Here is a 22,443-nt window from a genome sequence, read left to right as displayed (position 1 = left end):
CAAAAGTCAGTCCTTCAGACATGCACAGACTTGAACAGTTTGCAAGGAGCTTTCATACTCTGTCTCATTGGAATCTCACAAAAATCTTGTGAATTAGGACAGGAGTTGTTGATCCATTTTACTGATGAGAAAACTGGGGCTAGGGTGGGGTTAGATAGCTTTTTCTAAAGTCCTACAGGTACAGAGCACAAGGGCTGGCTGGGACTTGTTCATGCAGGAGCCAAGAGGTGACTTGTCAGGGCCGCTTTATATTTATTTATTTATCTATTTATTTATTATCAGGGCTGCATTATATGGAATTTATGCACGTTGCAGTAGAAGTTAACAGTGTACCTTCTTCATTAACTAGGTGGTGACTTTGGCAAGTCCTTTCTTGTCTGTCTCACATTTTTCAGCTATAAAATGGGAATAGTTACATTTACTTAATAGGATTATTTGAGGGTTAAATGATCATTTATTAAGAAAAGTGTACAATACCTAGCATAAATCAGATACTCGGTTAATTCCTTTAAAAAAAGATGGGGTGCCTGGGTGGCTCAATGGTTAAGCATCTGCCTTTGGCTTAGGTCATGATCTCAGGGTCCTGAGATCGAGCCCTGAATGAGCTCCCTTTTAGCTGGGAGTCTGCTTCTTCCTCTCCCTGTGCCCTTCCCTGTCCCGCTTATGTTCTCTCTTTCTCTCCCTCAAATAAATACAATGTTTAAAAAAAAAATTTAAAAAAAAGATTTTATTTATTTGACAGAAAGAGACACAGTGGAGAGGGAACACAAGCAGGGGAAGCAGCAGGCAGGGGAGAAGCAAGCTCGCCGCTGAGCAGGGAGCCGTATGCAGGGCTCGATCCCAGGACCCTGCGGTCATGACCTGAGCCGAAGGCAGATGCTTAATGACTGAGGCACCCAGGCGTCCTCAAAAAACTTTTTTCTTGAAATAAATATGGACTTACAGGAAGTTATAAAAATAGTACAGATGATCCTGGTGATAGAGTGGTACCTCCAATGATAGACTCTTAAGTAGTTACAGTATCAAAACTAGGAAACTGTGGTGCCTGGGTGGCTAGGTCGGTTGGTGGAGTGGCTGACTCTTGATTTCGACTTGGGTCGTGATCTCAGGATTGTGAGATTGAGCCCCCCCTTGGGCTCCATGCTCAGCTCAGAGTCTGCTTGAGATTCTTTCTCTCCTTCTTCCCCTAACCGTTGCTCGTTCACACACTCGTTCTCTCTCTTGCTCTAAGTAAATAAATAAAATCCTAAAAAATACCCTAGGAAATTAACTTGGATACAATACCTATTGGTAACTATACCACACACTTTATTCAGAATTCCTTTATCTTTTCAGATAAAAATTATAGGACTTCAGAGTTTTTTCCTAGCTCCAAAATTCTATATACAGTGTCTTATTTGTCTTTGACTTTTCTGTGGCATCTGACTTTCTAGAAACTTTCTCCTCCCTTGGTTTTTATAGCACTGTGCATCTCTTGTAACATCCTCACATCTTCCTGGTTGTCTTCACTGTTTTCCTGTCTCCTATGTTGTCTCTCTCCCCAGATTCAGGTCGCAGCCCCTGCTCTTCCTCGCCGGGGTTTTCCTTAGGCGGAATCTTGCTTCTGTCTTTACTCAAGGATTCTGAAGTCAGAATTCCACCTCAGCGTGCCAAACCTCTCTCCAATTCCCTCTTTCTGCCTGTTTGCAGAATCCTATCCTAAACAAAACTTGTCATTATTTAAATCCCAAACCAATGCCCTTGTGGCTGTCTGCTGGGCTTCCCTGTTTCTTTTGGTGACTTAGGATTACAACTGCCTAGAACTGTGTGAGGAAACTTTTGGGTTATGGATACACTCCCTGTCTTGATTGTAGTGAGGGTTTTGCCAGCTTTATACATATGTCAAAACTTACCAAATTGTACATGTTAAATATGTATATATCAATTATACCTCAATAAAACATTTTTCAAAGGTTTAAAAAAAAAAAGACCGTCCCAGAGCCAAACAGCCTAGGTCTGAGTCCCGGCTCTGCCACTCGGACAAGTCACTCAACATCTCCGTGCCTCATTTTCCTCAGCTGTAAAAGGAGGATAATAACAGTAACTTACTATAATGGAATTAGGGGAGGATTAAGTCCATTAATTCAGGTAAAGTGCTTAGAACCTTCCCTGCTGCAGGTGAAGCTCTCCAGGTGTTCGTTGTTATGGGTTCCTCGTCTCAGGCTCACAGCGTCTGGCTCGGAGTAGGTGTGCGATAAGTGTTTGGGAATGAACGAGCAGAAGAAAGAATGCTGCCATGATCTTGAAGCGCTATTTTTCCCCCCCAGCTTTCACCCAAATATTTCTGCTTCTTTAAAATCCAGCACCACATCTGCACCTTTTCTCCCCTCTCCTGAGTCCATAAGGCCCTGCTGGCCTCCCTCTTCTCCCTCCTCCCTTAAGTTCTGTGTTAGTATTTTTGGCACTGACTCAGCCAGATTTGTTTGTGTGTGTATTCAAGCAGCCTTGGGTGTATGTATCTTATCTTTTTGTCCACCTCGGATGTCTTCTGAGGGCATGTGTCCTTTCTAATTTTTTTTCTCTATTTCCCCTTTGCCCATGCTGGACATAGAGTAAATGCTCTATAGATGTGGAATAAATGAATGAGTGGTATATGATTTGCAAGGTATTAGGAGGGCTTCATGCAATGAGACAAATTCCCATCAGTTTATTATGAAAACAAGCACAAAACTTACAAAATGGATCCCTGAAGGAAAAATTTCCAAGTGTACGCAGGTGGCAAGTGGTTCTACTTCTGACCCTCTCATCTCACCTTCCCTTTCGGGTCTTAGGGGAGCTGTAGACCTCCTTAAGAGCCTTGGCCCGAGCTTCGACACTGATCTTTCTCTGAGTCCCCTGAGTACAGCTGAGGCAGGCAACTGGAACTGTTCTAAAGGCTTGTCTGAACCACAGCGAGGAAGCCAAAGGGGACTGGGCAAAGGGGGTAGGAGAAGCTGAAACAGACCGGCTCACTCAGGCCACGACACTCCATCTCTTGGCCAAGGAGTTGGGTACAGTTCCTGTCTCTGGCCTGATCCTCTGTTTTCTAGCTGCTGCCTCTTGCTAATGTGGAAGGTTCAGTCTGAAAGCTAATTTGTTAGAAGCTCCTTCTTGGACACCTTGACATTTTTGTGTCATAGACCAGAGAGCCTGGTTTCTCTTTTTCCAATTTGAGGGACGCACTCAGGATGATCACTATTTAGGCAACACTCTTGACACTCCATTTCTTACAGATGTAGTTCTGGCTTGTCTTCTGTGCAAATCTAATAAAATAAAGATACCTCAGCCATACCATCAGCAAGACATCCATATGTGGCTGTTACTTGCACAAAATTACACGTTATTCTGTGCCGTCCCTGCTGGGACCTGATCTAGCTTACAAGTTGATCATCACTCATGCCATTCCTTTGGATTAAGCATTGCCTTTTCCAGCAGCATCTCCCACTGGGGATGGTGACATATCAGGCCCCTCATATCCTGGAGTATGTTCATTTATCAACGTGCATTCCTCCCCTTCCCAAGAAATCTGGAACAACTCATAAGCACTAGATGCCTTGGGACAGAAGAGGCCCAGCTTCTGGTCATCGTTCATAATAATAGGCTCCCATTACATTATTCTTTTCATTTACAAAGTATAGCATGCCTCATGTGTTTTTTTTTAAACAGTTCTGTGAAATGGATGTTGCGTTCCAATTTTTACCAACGAAGAACCCAAGGTTCCTAGAGAAAAGGCTTGGCTTGTCCAAGGTCATGGAGCTGGTAAGTGCTGAAGCGCCTGGCTCCAAACCCTGTTCTCTTTCCTTTGTACCTCCTGGCCTCTCCTACCAGTATCTTCTCTTTGATCTGCCTAGGCTTGTTCTGGCTTTAACCCCAGGTTTTTTTTTCTGTGGTACCAAGCTAAACTATTTATTACTTTCTCTGCTGCTTCTATACCTTTTTAGTCTTGGGAGAGTTCCATAGATTCCAGCAGGAAGTTTATTCCTCTCAGACCCTGAGATTCTTTTGTGACTTCCCATGCTGACTATGGAACTCCATCTAGCTCCCCTAGCTAGAGCTCCCACTGTCTCTGCCTTTATTTTTCCCACCGACAGGTTTATCTTTGGTCTGAACCTTAGACCCTGCTTTGTCCCTTGTCTTTTTTCCCTTGATCTGTCCCATAGTTCTTATGGTTCTTTCTGTGAGTCTTGCTTCTTTGATAGACTAAGGCTCCCCCTCCTATGGGGTAGGCTCAGTTTCTCACATTTATTTATTTACTCTTCCATTTATTCATCAGCTACTTTTGGAGTGCTTATGTCGAGCACTGTATGTAGGCATGGGGAGGGGTGTGTTTCCAAGATGTTAGGATGTGGTTGAGGAGACCAAAGAATCAGTAGCCCTTTACTATCCACTACGGTAATGGTTATGAAGCATAAACAAAAGATGTTTGTGGGAACATAGGAGGAGGGACACGTCATCCAGATTTGGGGGTGTCAGAGAAGTCTACTTGGAAGAGATCATGTCTGAACTAAGTCCTAAGGGATAAGTTCAAGTTGGCTTAGAGTGAGTGGTGGTGGTGGTGATCTGTAGGGAGGGCAGAGTGCCAGGCAGAATGAGCTGTACGAAGCTGTACGTTTAGAGGCCTACAAGCATTTTAGCCTGACTGGAACAGAGATTGTAGAGATGGTGAGGGATGAGGTAGGAGAGGCAATCTGGAACCAGACAGTGCAGGGCTCTCATTTCGTTCTGAAGGTGGTGAGGGGTCACAGAAGGATCTTAAGTAGAAGAGTGACTTGTTTAGGATAGTGTTTTAGAAAGATCCCTATAGTGCCAGAATGAAGGATGGGTTGGAGAGAGACACAGATAAGGGGTGAGTCAGAAGACTGGGGCAGTGATTGAGGCCTGAGTTGAGAACTTGAGCTAAGATATGGCAGTGATAAAGGAGAGAAATAAATGGTTGCAGAATAAAAGGAAGGTGGGATTGCTAGGGCTGGTGGCTGATCAGCTGTTCTTACGGTTAAGAGGATGGGTGCTGTGAGGCAAGACCCTTATGGGCGGCACCCTTATGTTTGTCTGCCTTGCCTTGGCCTACATGCAGTCCCTTTCTACTGTCAGAAGAGAAATCTGATGTTTGATTCCTGGTTGGCTGTGTTTGCCCATTTCTCTTCCCATACCCCATTGTCCCTGCAAAGTCCTTCTACTTTTAGCTAACCCTCCCCTTATCATTGCCTGATCAATGTTCTGGGCATTCTTTCAGAATGAAGGGCAACTGAAAGAATTTGGGCATTTGGAAACCTGAGTGATACCATTGGTCAACCAAGAGGTGTCACTCAAGTTTCCACATAGGGTCCCTCACTCCCCAATGTCCCCCACCTGGGTGGTGCCATCCTCCTTTCAGAGTAGTTCCTGGGGAGGACTGGGATAAAAGGTGACCTTATTTGCTGAGTTACCTCAGGAGGAGGAAGAGACAAGTATCCCTCTTGCATTTTTAGAACATAAGATCTTTAAATACAGCAGGAAAGAACATGTAACTAATTCCCACCAAGTGAAGAGGAAAGCCTGGTGTGGGTAGATTGAAGTGCTTCAGGTTGGTGACATTTGGAACTATCCCCTCCGTGGTCGCGCTGACCAATTTAATCTTTTATGGAATAGAATAGAGCACTAACATTGGAAGGTACCTTAAAGTTAATCTAGTTTTTCTGCCTTATTTTGCAGATGGGGAATTTGAAGTCTCTAGGGGTGGTATGGCTTGCCAAGGTCATGATTAGCTAGTGGCAGAACTGGGACCAAATCGAGGCCCTCTAGTTCAGCTCTTGTTTCACTAGTCCCATGAAAGTATTTTTTTTTCCTTTGGTCGTGAGTTTGACAGTTTGACAGTCTGGAGAATAAAGAACAGGTTGTTATAATGACAGTATAGTTTGATAGTCTCCCTTTTCCCAGGAGAAAGGAAGTAGCTTGTCCAAGGTCACAACGGGAGTGAGGGGTAGAAAGGCCACCAGACTTGGAGTCTCTTGCTCTTGCCAGCATTGTCCAAGGTCTCACCCGGGATCCAAGGCTTGGCCAGCTGGGCTCCAGTGACAGTGAGCAGCAGCATCCTTCAGATGCATCACAACCACAGCCGATTTCTTAAGTTCTGAAAGACACAATTTCTTTCCTTTTTCTTTCTCCCCTGAGTGTTTTTTTTTCCTTATTTGATAAAAGTGTGTGGCTGTGGAAATTACGTCAGTTTAATTAGGCTGCTTGACACAGTACTTTTCCACTGAATTTACTAGGAACTGTGAATTTGTTGTCGCAAACTGCACTGCAGGCTGCAGTATCTGATTGGCATGCCAGGAGCATCACTAGCGAACAGCTAAATAGAGATTGGGGAGAAAACTGGGTCAGGAAACAGCCTCCCGTACCTGCAGCGGCTGTGGAAGGCGGCGCAGAGGCGGCAGGTGGCCACAGCATGGCACTGTCTCCATGAGCCTGAGCCGCTGAGTGCCCCGCCCCCCCCAGCCTTGCTCCGCAGCACCCCCCCACCACTGCCCTCCTGCCCCCGCCTTTGCAGGTGATTGTTCCTGTGGCCATTTTGCCTTCTATTTCTCTCCAGACTGCAAAGCTTTTATACCTGCAAAGCTGAGGAATGGTGCTTTTCTCAACTAAAAAGCCAAAGATTGGCTCAGATGGAATCTTTAGCCATTGGTATTCCAAATCATGGAGTGAGTCTCTTGGCTCTTCAGAGCTGGGTTTGTCAGGGAGCTGGAACTGGGTTTGAGAGTTCTACACAGTGAAGAGGAAAGGGTTGCAATGTTTCCGTTTGTTTCTCTCCAGTCCCCTCCACCCCCCACTGCTGCCCGATTATATGGCATTAATCTCTGAAGGTCTCAGTGCTGAGCACCAAGACAAATCAGGGGCTCCTAGAGGGAGGCATGAATGATTTGTCAGAAGGGTCAGGGGGAGCTTCTTAAAGGTAATGGCATTTGAACTGGGTTTTGAGCAATGAATTGGGTCAAGATAGGAATAAAGGAGGGGAAGACGCTGGTGGCTTACCCACACTGGTCTCAGGACTGCCTTGTGGAGGCTGGAGACCTCTCCTGTCATCTGGGGCTAGAACCTGTCTACTCCCATTGGAGCTGACTGGGCCCCAAGGGTCTTTTCATCTAAGCTCCTTGTTTTATAGATGGGCAGATGAAGGCACAGAGAAGAGACTGGAACAGAGGCCAGCCCAATGCTATTCTAACCACACTACTCCCAGTTATGCATTTGTCCTCATTTCATATGGGGCTCTCAGAGCATCCACGTCCTCCTTCGGGATTTCACGTCTGTTATCTCCTTTCTGACTTCTCTCATGTGAACTCAGAGATGCCCGATGGTCTCTACCTAGAAATTACCATGAAGGAGAGAACCGGAGTTATGTTGGCATCAGATTCCTGGGTCACTCAGATCCCTGCTAGACAGTCATATCCCTTCCTCCCTAGGCCAAGCCAGATGAGGCCAGAACTGGTTTTCCAGTAAGGCTGGTACCTCCCCAAGAATACTTGGTAGGAATGGGTCTTGCCTCAGAGCGAGGGCTCAAATTCTCACAGACAGAAAAGCTGAGTGTAGCAGAAATCCAGGCCATTGTACTTTTATGTTATTTTGCGAGAAAATTGGGCTTATTTTGACTGAAAATTGTTTTGAATGAAGTATACTTAAATTTACTGAAATGTGCTTTAAAGACAACTTTTGTTAGCCCATTTAAATTCTGTACAGCATCTCTTTCCTTTTTGAGGAGAAATCAGAGGGTGGGAATAAAACAGTCTCCCTAGTAATTTTCCCTCAGTCTTTTGGATGGTCTCAATTCAGTGTGAGGAATTCTGTCTTCAGACCAAGTACTGATGTTATAATTGAAATGCAGAAATATATACCCATTTTCTGATAGACATACCAAAGTTTGCTGATCAAGTAAACCATTTGCACAGGATCTTTCAAAGCCAACTTCAGAGCCAACATGCTTTGGAAGACAGTTGACAAATCAAATGTCAAGTAGTCTGTGGCTTGAGCCGAGTGGAGTGAGCAGGAGGGCATGCTCGCAGACGTGAGGTATTCTGGCTGTGAAATCCAGCTCTGATGGCCCTGGCAGTCAGGGGGCCAGATCAGATCCAGACGTCTTCAAAGCAGAGGTTCCCTTATTTTATTTTACTTTATTTGATCTTATTTTATTTTGGGTCAGAGCATGTGGTTTTAGATGCCAAGAAGGAATTTCCCTGGTCTTGAAGGTACATTCATTTGTAAATTAGTAGGCCTTGCGTCTAGTTGGCATTTGCAGAAAGGAAGAAAGGGGGGAAGGGAAGGAAGGAAAGATGAAATGCTTCTTGATGCTGAGGCAGGTTTCTACCCAGAGGCTGACACATTCATAGAAATTTCCATATATTCTCATTTTGGGGTCATACTAGGACTTGTCACCAGAGTGAGCATCATCTGAACAGTGCACAGAAGTGGTTGGAATAGACAGAGAAAAGCGGGAGAGAGATTGTATTTTGAAGTTTGTCAAGTCTCCTATCTTCCTTGCAGGGTTACCTAAAGGGAGGCGAGAGGCAGGGCTGCAGCCACAGTGGATGCCGGGCCGTGAGGGAGGCTCTCTGGATGGTCTTTTCCTGAACTTGTCCACATAGCCTCCTTGATTAAGAATGCTTAAGAGTGGCCCTTAGTCTTCAACCATTGGTGTTGGCTGTTGCCAAGGGCAGCTTGGAGAACCCAGGCTCCTTTCCCTGAGGACCACTCCCTTCCTGGCTCCACTTGTTCAGGCCGTGGCTCCTGCTCCCATTTCCAGCACTGGAAATGCTTTTCTGTTTCTTGGAGCCCTCACTGGCCCTTCCTAAGGAGGTAAGTATATGAGACACAAAACCGGTGAAGGGTCTGAAGCCGTGGACTTCATACATTTTCTCCTCTTCCCCCTGCTCTGCTACTCTCAGCCCCTGAACACTTCCCTGAATGAACTTTCCTGACGCTAGACACCTGCTCCCCTGTTCTGGCCAGAGAGCAGGTGTGTGGACTGACTGCTCTGGTGCTTTGTGGTCATTCCTTCAAAGGCCGTAAAGCTAAGGTGAAGGAGGGATTATATATAGTGCTCATAGCTGATGAGTATTGTCCTTTAACACTGTTCACAAGACCTACAGACTCCCCTTTCCCTGTCTCTCCATGGCTGTCCTCTTGCTTACTTTGGTGACTCCCTGGTTCTGATGCTGGTTAGGAAGCTCAGGCAGCTTCCATGTGCTTCCTCCTTCCTTTCATACCCTAGGATTCCAACTCTGCGATTTCCCACATTTCCATCCCCTCTGTTGTCACCTGAACTACTGCAGATCAGCTCTGGAAATGTCCGCCCTGGTTGTAGCTTCCACTGCTTGCCACCCAGGCCCCATCATCATTTACTTGTTTGCGTCTCAGGCTCTTCTATTAAATGTTCATTAAACGTTCTACGATCCATCCAGAGCAGCCTTGTCAGAACAGGGAGCGAAAAAGCAAATATCTATCTTTTCTCTTGTCATTTCTCTCAGATGAATGAATTAAATATTTTTATTGCCTTGAAGATTAATTATCTTCTGTCCCTGGGCCAGCTTTAATATTCTAGCTGTATCTTCTCGTGACAGGGACCTGGCAGTTGGAGTCTCTCTCCTGCTCTAGATCTGTGCGTTTGCCAGGTTTCTCCCCATCCCCACACCATGGAGGCTTCTGCAGTGACTCACTGTCCAGGGGTTCTGAGAGATTGCAGTCTGACCTGCAGGATTTTGCCTCAGTACTGAATCGAAGATCTCAGTACGGTGAGACCTCCTGAAAGCTTCTGTTCCCTTCTGGCATGTGAGATACTGTTATTGCACTTAAGAAAGAAAACACCCAAGACCTAGAGAGTTTAAGTAGCTAACCCAAGGTTACCCGGCTCATAGATTTTTGGATCCTAATGCCAGACTAGATTTCAGGCTGTAAATACACTTTATCCTGTCCAGATAAGCCTTTATTTGGAGAAGACACCAATTCTCTGCATTTCTCGTTGCACATAAAACAACTTGGGACTTGGGGTTTTTTGTCTCCCCCCTCGCCCCGCCCCGCCAGTACTGTGCCTTGTCAGTGTGAGGAAGGGCAGCCTAGAAGAAGCGGCCTTCTCCCAGGCAGGTGATGTCGAATGGGTAGGCAGACATCCCTGTGTGCCTTGTCCCTCAGAGAGCTCCTGGAGTCAGTGTGTGGGATACTTGGTCCTACATGGTTCTTGTTCAGTAAATCCTTGTAGGCCCTCATGTACAAAGGGAGGTTTTGGTGTGTTTCTAAAGTGGTTTCTTAGTCCCTCAGAACCACCACGCACTAAGTCCTCATCTCTGTCTGCATTGCACCTCCAGCTAAAAACCGTAATTTGTGTTCTTCCTGCATGTGCTGCTCCCTGCCTGTCCTCCCCACCCCCTAGAGCACCCTCAGTTCTCCAGGTGTCCTTCTGTCCTCCTCATTACCGAGGCTTGGAGCCCTCCCAGACTCAGCTTGATGAGAGTTCTCTAATCATGTAGTCTGCCAGCGCCCACCAACCCTGTCATTTTTGAACTTGGGCCTGCCTTGCAAATCCAACCATTCCTGTCTGCTCCCTTGTGGCTGCTACCAGCCATAGCCAGGCATTGGTGCCCTCTGTCTCCAGCCACTGTGGCGACCTCCTAATGATCTCCTGGTCCTTAGTTCTTCGTCAGTCATACAGATGGTAGAGTCTAAGCACTGACCCACTTTTGAGTTTAAAACTCCCTGAAACTACCAGGCCCAAACACTCCAGCTCCTTCATAATATACACTTCCAGCCCCCACGTAAGTTGTTTAGATCAGTCAGACTGGGCTACTCACGTCTCTACATATTTGGTGATTCTTTGCTCATTTGTTCCTTCCTTCCTTCTCTCCCCCCTTCGGTAAAAAACATATCATAACCTTTCTTCGAAAACTATAAAGCATGCAGGTTTTTATTTGTTCAACAAGTACTATGCTATGTGGAAAGGAAGAATGTGGCTTGCGATTTGGTGACTACCTACAGTGTGCCAATAATTTGCATATGTTATCTTATTTAATCCCTTGTTTCCTGTGAGTCCGGTTGAGTTGTGTTCATATTACAGATGCGCAAACAGGGCCCCTGAGGAAAAAAAGCAAGTGCTTGTCTGCGATGCTGTAGACTTGGTACTAGAGGTAGAGTGGGGGAGGCAGGAGCTAGAAGTCTCTAGGCTGGCAGGACAGATAGAGCAAGCACATGCTCAGCTATCATGGAAGAAAATGCCATTGTCCTAAGAACTATAGGTATAGTGCTCTAGAAATTCTGAGGGTGGTGAACTTTTTTCCAGTTAGGAGATAGGGAAGACTTCATGGAGAAGGTAGGTCTTCACTGAGTGTGAAGGATGGGCGGCGATTTGACCAGAGGAGCTAGGAGGCCAGGATAGGAAAGGGGGGATGAGCGTGGACAGAGACATAGAGAGGGAAATGCCCTTGGTAGCATCAGAGATGGTCAATGAACGACCCATTTTGGTCAGAACACAGAGTTCTTGTTGGGGGAGACGTAGCAGGCTAGCAGGCTACAAAGGAGAGCTGTAACCAGTTCAGAGATGGACTTGAATGTCTGGTGAAAAGGCTCATTGTTTACTCTCTAGGCACAGGGGAGCCATTGGCAGGTTTTGAGCAGGGGAGTCACTAGTCGAAAGGTTACCTGGGGCACCCAGTGAACTGGAGGGAAGGGAAACAGCAGAGAAAGAAAATAATGAGAAGCTATTGCAATTGTCCAGCACAGATGTTCTGAGGGTCTGAAATAGCACAGTGACAATGCGGAGGGAGAAGAGGGGCAGCATGAGAGCAGAACCAGGGAGGCTGAATTATAGAACTTGGAGGTTGGCAGGATGGACAAATGAGAGGGGAATTTGTGGGTGCTTCCGAGGTGACCATGAGGATGTTGGTGGCAGCACCTAACAGAAAGAGGAGTGTCAGGAGGGAGAACAGATTTGGGGGTGGGCAGGGTGGGGAATGGTAGGTGGTTCATTCTGTTTTGTTTGGGTGCCAGTAAATTACTTATTTCATCTCTGCTCAGTGCTCTTCACCACTACTGCCACCATTCCTGACCCCCTCTGTCCTTCTTCTTTATTAAGAGAACTCTCGGCTGCCTTTTATGGTCCAGTTGAATAAAGCCCTCAAAAGGAACCTTGTTTATATTTGAATTTCTGATGTGCCGTCCCTGCCACTCAATATTTTCCCCGCATGGGCCCCGTACACATAATTATACCCGGAATATGTAGGATGAGTACCTGGTGGGTTTTAGCTGACATAATCCTGATAGTAGTTCATGTTTGTTGGGATGTTTATGGTGGATAAAGCACTTGGAATGGCCAGAAGCATGTTGTATTTCCCTGCGAGGCCGCCCCAGGTAGGGTCACTGAACCACTAAGTCAGAAAGCTGGAAAGGTTCTTAGAGAATAGATGGTAGATTTTACTTTACTAATAAATGCAGTTTGAAGACATTAGCACATACCAGATGGGAAAGTTAGGATGATTTGTAGCTGCTCTTAAAAGGAGGACTCTGTTAGAAAGAATGGTCAAGTTTTAGAATACATTCCAAATGATACCAATGCTAGGACTGATGTTTTCTGGTATTAAGAATAAAGACTCTTAGCATTGTACTTGGCACATAGCACACAGCAAATTTTGAATTATGTTCTTTCTGATGGAAAATTTGAAATTGTAAAAGGGAAAAAAAGCCATTGTTTAGGACTATTTTTGATTAACATGGAAATAAGTGCAGTGCTTTTAAAGGGCTCTGTAGAGGTCTAAAATTGTTGCTAGTTGACAAATATAAAAATGTGTGTTTGCTCACGAAGTTATCGTAGCTGACACATTTAGAGAGAATCAAGTTCAGAAAGTTTTGCAAGAGTTGGTTTTCTCTTCTCATTTTTTTTTTCTTTGATGGAGGATAATAGAGGTCTGGGGAAAAAAGATTGCTTCCCCGCCTCAACCACTTCCCACTTGCCCTCTTGTTTCTCTACGCCATCGGATCTCCAGACAGATAAAGGGGCAAGTGAACTAACACAGAAGTGTCTACTTTGTCCAAGGTACTAAATATAGGTAATTGAATTCAATCCTCATGATAGTCGTGTGAGGTTATTTCTTTCATTCCAGCCATGCAGATGAGGACATTGAGGCTTACACAGTCTTAGTCATTTGGCCAAGTTCACAGAATAGGCGATAGGACCAGAGGTGAAGCCTGCCTTTTTTTTTTTTAAAAAAAGATTTTATTTATTTATTTTACAGAGAGAAATCACAAATGGATGGAGAGGCAGGCAGAGAGAGAGAGAGGGAAGCAGGCTCCCTGCTGAGCAGAGAGCCCAATGTGGGACTCGATCCCAGGACCCTGAGATCATGACCTGAGCCGAAGGCAGCGGCTTAACCCACTGAGCCACCCAGGCGCCCTGAAGCCTGCTTTTTTACCTGGACTTGGGCAGCAGCCTCCTGACAGTCTGTGATCGAGAGCCTCGCTGCTGCCTGTGGCCGCGGGTGGCAGTTTATGTTTACAGCTTCACACTAGAGCTGCTGGAACAAGTAGCTCATTCAAAAATATCTGACCTCTGTTTTGCTTGAAGGCAGGGCCAGATTCTCGAGTTCCTCCATCACCGTTGCTGTCTGCTACTTACTCAAAATGCTTTTTATAAGTGTTAAATTATTGGGAATATTCAGCTCTCTCAGTATAGTCCCTCTATAAATGGGACACATTGTTAAAAGGGACTTGAGAAGAGAAATCTGTGGCATAACTTATTTATTTGAGAGAGAGAACAAGCAGGGGGAGAGGGGGCGGCAGAAGCAGGCTCCCTGCTAAGCAGGGAGCCTGATATGGGGCTTAATCCCAGGACCCCGAGATCAAGACCTGAGCCGAAGGCAGACGCTTCACTGATTGAGCCACCTAGGTGTCCCTGTGGCATAGCTTTTTGAAAACTTGATTACTCCCCTTTGATATGTGTGTTTTAAGGTTTCAAACTGTGCTTTTGATAGAACATTTTACCCACGTTAGGGACTTTGGGGCCTTCTGTCTCATTAGAGTGGCAGGGAAGGAAGTGAACGGGCCTCCTTCGCTCCAGTGCAGGACTGAGCGTGCAGGTGGGGCCAGAAAGTCAGCCGGGAAGGAGATGGGACCAGTCCACCCATCCACCCCAACCCAACCCCAGTCTTTGTACTGTAGATGAAATTTGTCTATCTGCTTTCCATCACTATATCAGATTTGCTTTTCCTAGAGTTTCGTGTTAATGGAATCCTATAGTATGTACTTTCTTGCATCTGGTTTCTTTCATTCAGCACACTGTGTTTGAGATCCATCTATGTTGTGTGTATCAGCAGATGCTTCCTTTTTATTGAGTAGTACTCCATTATATAATCCATGCAGTTTATCCATTTACCTGTTGTATTAGTTTTCTCTTGCTGCGTAACCAATTACCACAAACTTAGAGGCTTAAAATAGCATCTCTTTATTAGCTCATGGTTCTGTAGGTCAAAAGTCTGGGTGGGCTAAGGCAGGTTTTCTGCTTAGCATCTCACAAAGCCAAAATCAACACATCAGCTGAGCTGATTCTTATTGGGAGACTCTGAGAAGAGTGTGCTTGTAAACTCATTGAGCTCTTTGGGTGTGAAATGGACTGAGGGCCCATTTCCGTGCTGGTTGTTGGCCTGAGGTTGCTCTCCATGATTAGCTGCTGCTTCCCAGTCCTTGCACTTAAACCCAGCCCCTCGACCTTCAGAACCAGTTACAGGTCCTCTAACAGGGCCTCTAATTGTTGTTGTGCTTCAAATCTTGCTGGATTCTTCTGCCGTCACCTAGAGAAGACTCTGTTTCTAAATAGTCCGTGTAACTAAATTTGGCTCCCCTGGAGATAGCCCTTCCAGTTTTGGTAGACTTCTGTTTTTTGAATGGTCTTCCTGATATTAAGGTATATTTTGACCTTTTAAGTGTTTCTCTCCATTGATTCTCATTCTGCCATCTCAGTCGGCAGTCTGATTCCCCTTCTCCCTGTGCTGTGGCCATTGTACCATCCAAGTTTTCTCTTCTCCAGATTGAAAACACTCATTTTTCTCTTTATTTTTTTTAAAAGATTTTATTTATTTATTTGACAGACAGAGATCACAAGTAGGCAAAGAGGCAGGCGGGGGTTGGTGGGGGGAAGCAGGCTCCTCGCTGAGCAGAGAATCCAATGTGGGGCTCAATCTCAGGACCCTAGGATCATGACCTGAGCTAAAGGCAGAGGCTTTAACCCACTGAGCCACATAGGTGCCCCTTCCCTTTACTTTTTACACGACTTGTTGCAGCAGACAGTGATGTAGTCTCTTGGAACGGCACGTGTAATTGGATTGAAATTCAGCTGTGCCACCTACTAACTATGATGTTGGACCAATTCATGTCTCTGAACCTTGGCTTCCTTATCTATGCATACTTTATAGGATTAATTCACAGATTACTTGAGCTAATGCATGCAAAGCTCTTAAGCACCTTCCCTGTCACATAGATACCCAATATATGTTAGCCAATATTATTACTTTTATATTGTTACCCTTTCCTCATTTTCCCCCCCTTTGGATGTGATCTGTTTTGTCAGTGACCTTAATAAAATATACTGCCTGAATCACATAAGTGTCTTAAAGAGGCTTACAATCCTTTATTCAATAATTCTACTTTAGAAAATTTATGCCAAGGAAATAATCAGAGACGTATGCAAAGATTTTTGTTCCAGAATGTTCATAACAACACAATTTATAATGGCAAAATATTGAAAGTAATCTGAGTATCCAACAGTAGGGAAATAATGAAATTAGGGTTTAGGGTACATTTCTATGATGCTCTAAAGCCATAAAATCACAATTTTAATACAAGTAATGACATAGGAAACAGCATTATGTTAAAGTCATGATATAAAATGAAATATATAGTGTGATCCCAACTGCGTTTCTGAAATTACATATATTTCATTAATGCATAAATAGTGGTAGGGGAAGATCAGAAGGAAATACACTGGTTAATTGTAGGTGGTGGGATTTAAAGGTGTTTTAAAGTTTTCCTCATTATGTATATATTTTTTGCCATCACTGTATATTACTTTTATTTAAAAAATTTTTTTTTAAAGATTTATTTATTTATTTGACAGAGATCACAAGTAGGCAAAGAGGCAGGCAGAGAGAGAGGAAGGGAAGCAGGCTCCCTGCTGAGGAGAGAGCCCAATACGGGGGCTCGATCCCAGGACCCTGGAATCATGACTTGAGCTAAAGGCAGAGGCTTTAACCCACTGAGCCATCCAGGCATCCCATGTATATTACTTTTATAAACTGAAAAAACATGAATAAACTTTCTTTAAAAACTATTTTTTGTGTGTAGCCCAACACAAAACCTGATAACCCTCAACTTCGTCTTGAACCAGAAAAGTTGCAGAGTCACATTATAGATCAAGAAGGTATCTCCGAGGGTCACTCAACTGGGAACAGGAGTGAAGGCAGTGGGATTCTAGCAGGCTGTGCCCGGGGGCAGGCCAGCAGCACTCATTGGACCGCTGACTTGTGGGGCTGCACTTGGGAAGGAAGTCTGGCCAGCTGGGTCACGTGGCCCCAGTTGCAGGAGATAGTCATTGTGGGTAGTGCTGTGCTCATTGTTGCCGCGCGTCGCACGTACTTGTTAGGATAACGCGCGTCGCACGTACTTGTTAGGATAAGCTTTGATTTCTCTGTCACATCTTATCTGCATTCTTGACTTTTTAATCCCAGAAAGAATAACGCTTTAGAATATGGGCCTCTAGATTTTTTTGTTTTATTCTAATCAAAACAAGCAAAAGTGATCCATTCTGGAAGGAGCCTCACCTGCCCTCTTTGTCCCCTTGCCTGTTGATGGCCGAGCAGGCTCCACTGTGTAGCTCAGCAAAGGGGAGCATTCTTGGGCCTTGTGTACAAATGGCTTAGGGTACCCTCATGGCTTGTTTTTTGCTGTTGCAATTATTGGTGAAAGAATCAAGATAGGAGGAGTTGTGCTATCTACCTTCACACACTTGTGGGTTCACATTCTTATTGTTCCCACCCTGGGGGATCCCCTGGGGCTTTCCCATAGGCCTTGTGGGATCTACCTGTCTTGTCCTGGGAGGCGGTTCTATTTATCCACTGACTCACATTCTGAACATCTGAAGGATAATCTAGTTTCTGAATTCAGCTGTTACTTAACAGAGCTCCAAGCATTTAGGAGATATTCTGTTAAGGAGCTGAGAAGTTCAAGGATAAATCCAGTGTCCTTCATCTAGCATTTCCTGAGTCCCTACTCTGTGCTGGACTCAGAACCAAGAGCTGTGGGAGGGAGGTACATGGATGAGTGACTTCAACAAACACGTGATTAGGACCTACTATGTGCAGGGCACTGTGTGAGCCACTGAGCAAAGAAATTAACGAGGCACCGTCCTCATGCTTAAGAAAGTTTTAATCTGTGTAATCTGGGAGGAGACAAACATGTGAACCACTTAATTATAGCAGAAATAAGTGCTATTTCTGTAGCAGAGTCCAGAGGAGGGAGGAGGGAGCCATTACTTCTGATGTGGCCTGGCCGCTTTCTAGCTCTCTGTTTTTAGTCAAAGTGTTTAACCACTCTGTTCCTCATTCCAGCACTCTGACTCCCTCAGCGTGACAGAAGCTGAGGACAAGATTTAGTTCTCTTCCTGTGTGCCTATGGGTTTCTTGCTGACAGAACGTTGGTTGCAGTGACAGTTTATCCCATGTGTGCTTTTGTGTCCTCTGTCTCTTTCCTGAAGATTCAGCATTGGTGGAATAGTGATACCTGATGCACAGAGCACCTTCGTGTTTCTACAGTTGTCTCAATGATATCTTTGATGGCAATTTTTCACTTTGATCCAGGATCATATACTGCATTTGGTTGTCATGTCTTTTTGCTTCTTTTAGTCTGGAATAGCTTGTCTTTATCTTTAATGACATGGATATTTTTTTAAGAGTACAGGACAGTTGTTTTGTATAATGGACCTCAATTTTATCTGATTTCCCCTCATGACTACATTTCACATAGGCATGTTGGGCAGGTGTGCTAAGTAAGTGATGTTATGTCTTTAATGCTTTGCATGAAGGGGAACCTGATGTCAGTTTATTCACATTCTTAGTGATCCTGAGTTAATGGCTTGGGTAAGGTGGTGTCTGCCTCCCTTTTCAGCTACAGAGTTACCATTTCTTCTTTGTAATTAAGAATGATCTATGAAGGGGTGCTCTGAAACTCTGTAAGTGTTCTGTTCCTCTTCAGTCTTTTGCCCAGTAATTTCAACATGCATTCATGATTCTTGCTTGAATTAACTATTATTATTGCACAATTATTTTCTTCCCCAATTATTTCTTCTACATTTATTACTCTTGACATTGTACTCTAAGGAAGAGCTTTCCCTGTTCCCCTATTTATTTATTATTCAGGAAGTACTTATGAATTTTTATTTTATTCAATGAGTCATAATCTACTACTGTCATTATTCATTCTGATATTCAAATTCTCCCTGATTTAGCCAGTGGAAAAACCTTCAGGAAAACCCTGTATCCTTTTGACATTTTCCTGTCATCTTTTGATCACCTCTTACTTCCTGGCACAAATAGGTGTTACAGGCTCAAATTGTTCTTTCTCTCCCCCAATCCTGGAATCAGCCATTTCTCTAAGGAGCTCTGATTTCTCTTCGCCAAATAGTATTTAAAGGACAAAATTGGTCACCAAGTGAACTCATTGCTGCTGAGGTGTCATTGCTTCTAGGAAATTTCATATTGGTTGAACTCATCCTGTGTGTATGTGTGTGTGTGTGTGTCTGAGAGAGAGAGAGAGAGAGAGAGAGAAACTATGAGTTCACACTGATAACTCTCATTCAAATCCAATGTCCACAGTGTTCCTCTTTGTCATCCATTATTCCATATTTCTGTTTCCTTCATCTACAGTGAAAACTCTGGCTCCCAAAGCCATTAACATATTCTCTCAGTCCTACAATACATACATATTTTCAGAATTGATACCTGTGTGCTACTATGAAAAAAAAAAAAGAATCCACTAAGTTAAAGATTTTTTTTTATAGCTCTATTTGTTTTTAGATGGAAGTTATTTAGTCAAAGAACTTTGTTTAAAAGTTACTAGGGGGTGTGCGTGGGTGGCTCAGTAGGTTAAGTGTCCAACTCTTGATTTCAGGTGAGGCCATGATCTCAAGGTCCTGAGATGGAGCTCCCCTCTCCCCTCCCTCTCCCATCCACTCTGTGCTCAGTGGGGAGCCTGCTTGGGATTCTCTCCCTCTACCTCTCCCCACTGCTCACTTATGTGCACATGTGTGCATGCACACACACACGCACATACACTCTCTCTTTCTCTCTCTAAAATAAAATAAATCTTTTTTAAAAAGTTGTTAGGAGGGGTGCCTGGGTGGCTCAGTCATTAAGCGCCTGCCTTTGGCTCGGGTCATGATCCCAGAGTCCTGGAATTGAGCCCCGCATTGGGTTCCCTTCTCGACGGGGAGTCTGCTTCTCCCTCTCCCACTCCCCCTGCTTATGTTCCCTCTGTCACTGTTTCTCCCTCTGTTGAATCAATAAATAAAATCTTTTAAAAAAAAGTTAGGATTGATTAATTTTTTTTAAATTTTATTTATTTGATAGACAGAGATCATGAGTAGGCAGAGAGCCAGGCAGAGAGAAAGGGGGAAGCAGGATCCCTGCTGAGCAGAGATGCAGGGCTCGATCCAGGAACCTGAGATCATGACCTGAGCCCAAGGCAGAGGCTTAACTGACTGAGCCACCCAGGCACCCCAGGATTGGTTACTTTTAACCCACTTCAGAATAGTTGTATTATTTACTTGAAATAAATTTTGCCTATTATTGAGCTTCATGTAAGTAGTCACACACTGTTTACCCTTCTGTTTCTAGTTTCTTCTGTTCACCAAGATTCTTGAAGATTTATCCATGTTGCGAATAGCAGTTTTCGTCCCAATTGTTATAAAGTATTTTGAATACCACACTTATCCATCATCTACTGATGATGAATATTTGGTTAATTTTATTTTTTATTTTATTATGAATAAAAATGCTATGAACATTTTTTAAAAAGATTTTATTTATTCATTTGACACAGAAAGAGAGAGATCACAAGTAGACAGAGAGGCAGGCAGAGTGAGAGGAGGAAACAGGCTCCCCGCTGTGCAGAGAGCCCGATGTGGGACTTGATCCCGGGACCCTGAGATCATGACCTGAGCCCAAGGCAGAGGCTTAACTCACTGAGCCACCCAGGCACCCCTGCTATGAACATTCTTATACATGCCTTTGGATGGAATGAAGTAATCATTTTGGGTACCTGGTTCTCCTGGCATCTGTGTCTATCTATATCGATCTATGTTTAGCTTTGGTAGATAATGCCAAATAGTTTTTCAAAGCAGTTGTTGAATTTATATTCCTGCCAGCAGTGTAAGAGTCTTCCAGTTCTTCCACATCCTCACCAGCACTTAGTATTGGCAGTCTTTTTAAGGATTTTATTTATTTATTTGGCAGACAGAGATCACAAATAGGCAAAGAGGCAGGCGGCGGGGGCGGGGGGAGGACCAGGCTCTCCGCTGAGTGGAGAGCCCAATGTGGGGCTCGATCCCAGAACCCTGAGATCATGACCTGAGCCGAAGGCAGAGGCTTTATCCCACTGAGCCATCCAGGTGCCCTTGCAGTCTTTTTAGATTTCAGCCTGTCTTGGCTTTTATTGGGCAAGAGTTCAATTATTTTTGAGAAAGATGCTATAGGGTATTTTCTAACTGGCCTGATTCCATTAATTACCTGTATTTGAGGTTGTTTGGTTGGCTTACAGTGTTCCAGGCTGTTCTCAAGGATATAGGTAACTTAATGGTGTGCCTTTTCTGAAGTCCAGATGCATTATTGCCTTAGGTGCTTTAGTAAGGATCAGAGATAGTCTTAGGTTACTTTAGTATTGTAAGAATGGGTACAAGTAGGAAAAACAGGTTAAGTGAATACCTCATAAAAGAACAACGAGAAGGTTTGGAACACAAACCACCTCAGAAACCTCAACCTTTTTAAACCCTCAGCACTGGAATCAAGAAATCTCACATTCTAGTGACTTGGCTACTCTTCTCTACTTTGATTATTCCTGCTGTCCTGGTTCTTCTGCCTGTAGCTGCTCCTTATATTAACCTTGTATCTGTTCCTTCTAGCCATTGCTCTAGCTACGAAGTAGGGGACTCACTCCCTAACCCCTTCCCATCAGGCCACTTTACAGGCTCTAGCCATACATTAACCTACTCTGAGATAGGTTTCCATCCATAGTCCATCCACACCGGTTAGGTTGGCCATAGGAAATAGGAGTTCCTGGTATCAACATGGTAACTTAGGAGAAAGGAATTCCCTTAAAGTGGGGAAAGCAGGCATTCTGAGTGTCTGCTAATTTGTATATATTATATTCTAATTTAGCAGATGTTTCTTAAGTCCTCTCCTTTTTTGCCAATAGAGGAACTCTGTTGAAAGGGGAAATGAAGCTATACCAGTTCCTTTTATATGTTCCCAAATTATATATTTTTATATATTGTGGACACATAGAACAGTGTCAAGCTCAAAGTAAATTTTATTCTGTAGATGGGGGAGGGCATGAACAGGTTTTAGTATGTATGAGATCTATTTGGTTTTTACTGTTCCATTTTAAAGATGAGGGAACTGAAGTCCAGAGATGCAGACAGATTTGCCCAAGGCCACATGACCAGGAAGTGGCAGGGCCATGACTCACATCTAGGTCTTCTGGTTCCATAACTCCTACCCCACACTGACTGGGGAGACATGGTCTACCTCACTGCCCAAATTATTAATAGTACAAAGGAGAGTTGACAAAAGGAAACTTCGGTCAAGACAAGTGGTAGGATTTAAGAGAAGATCTGGGAAACTTCCTCAAGGAAGTGGGTTTGGAACTGAGTCGTGTAGGCTTAGTAGGGTTCAAAACGGTATGGAGAAGGGAGAGTGGTGCAAAAAAAAAGGTACAGTTGTGGGGAAACAGATTTCCCAGGGGCAGAGAAGCTACTTGTGTTGATGGGTTAGTAGGTTTCTATGTAGCAAAGGAGAGCGAGAGATCAGGTATGGTAGGAAGTTGTTAGGAGCTTTGAGACTATGACAACTTCCAAGTTAAAAAAAAAAAAAAAAAAAATCAGACATGGCAGAAGAAAGCCCGAAGTCATTTAGTGACTCTTTAAAGAATCCAGGCTGGGGGTGCCTGGGTGGCTCAGTTGGTTGAATGTCCGACTCTTTGTTTCAGCCTGGGTCATGATCTCAGGGTGTTGGGACCGAGCCCTCCATTGGGGCTTCATGCTCAGTGACAAGTCTGTGTGAGAATTCTCTCCCCCTTCTGCCCCTGCCCCTGTGCTCTCTGTCTCTCAAATAAATAAATCTTAAGCAAAAAATGTTCCCGGCTGGAGTGAAAAGG

The 22,443-nt window shown here is 44.3% G+C and overlaps 1 protein-coding gene across 3 annotated transcripts in view; it reads left to right on the top strand.

Moving 5' to 3' along the window:
• The window catches only part of SERGEF (secretion regulating guanine nucleotide exchange factor), a 227,113-nt gene that overhangs the window by 113,992 nt on the left and 90,678 nt on the right, over positions 1-22,443 (top strand). For 2 of the 3 annotated variants that reach the window (XM_044258917.1, XM_044258920.1), the window contains exon 10: positions 3,685-3,777. The exons of the other annotated variant lie outside the window; for it this stretch is intronic. In XM_044258917.1, coding sequence (XP_044114852.1) covers positions 3,685-3,777 — 93 coding nt within the window. The remainder of the gene's footprint in view (positions 1-3,684; positions 3,778-22,443) is intronic. 3 annotated transcript variants of the gene reach the window in all.

This window comes from Neovison vison, chromosome 7 (genome assembly GCF_020171115.1).
Source record: "Neovison vison isolate M4711 chromosome 7, ASM_NN_V1, whole genome shotgun sequence".
Taxonomy (NCBI): domain Eukaryota; kingdom Metazoa; phylum Chordata; class Mammalia; order Carnivora; family Mustelidae; genus Neogale; species Neogale vison.
The sequence above is the reverse complement of the archived record's forward strand: the minus strand, read 5'-3'. Positions and strand labels throughout refer to the sequence as shown.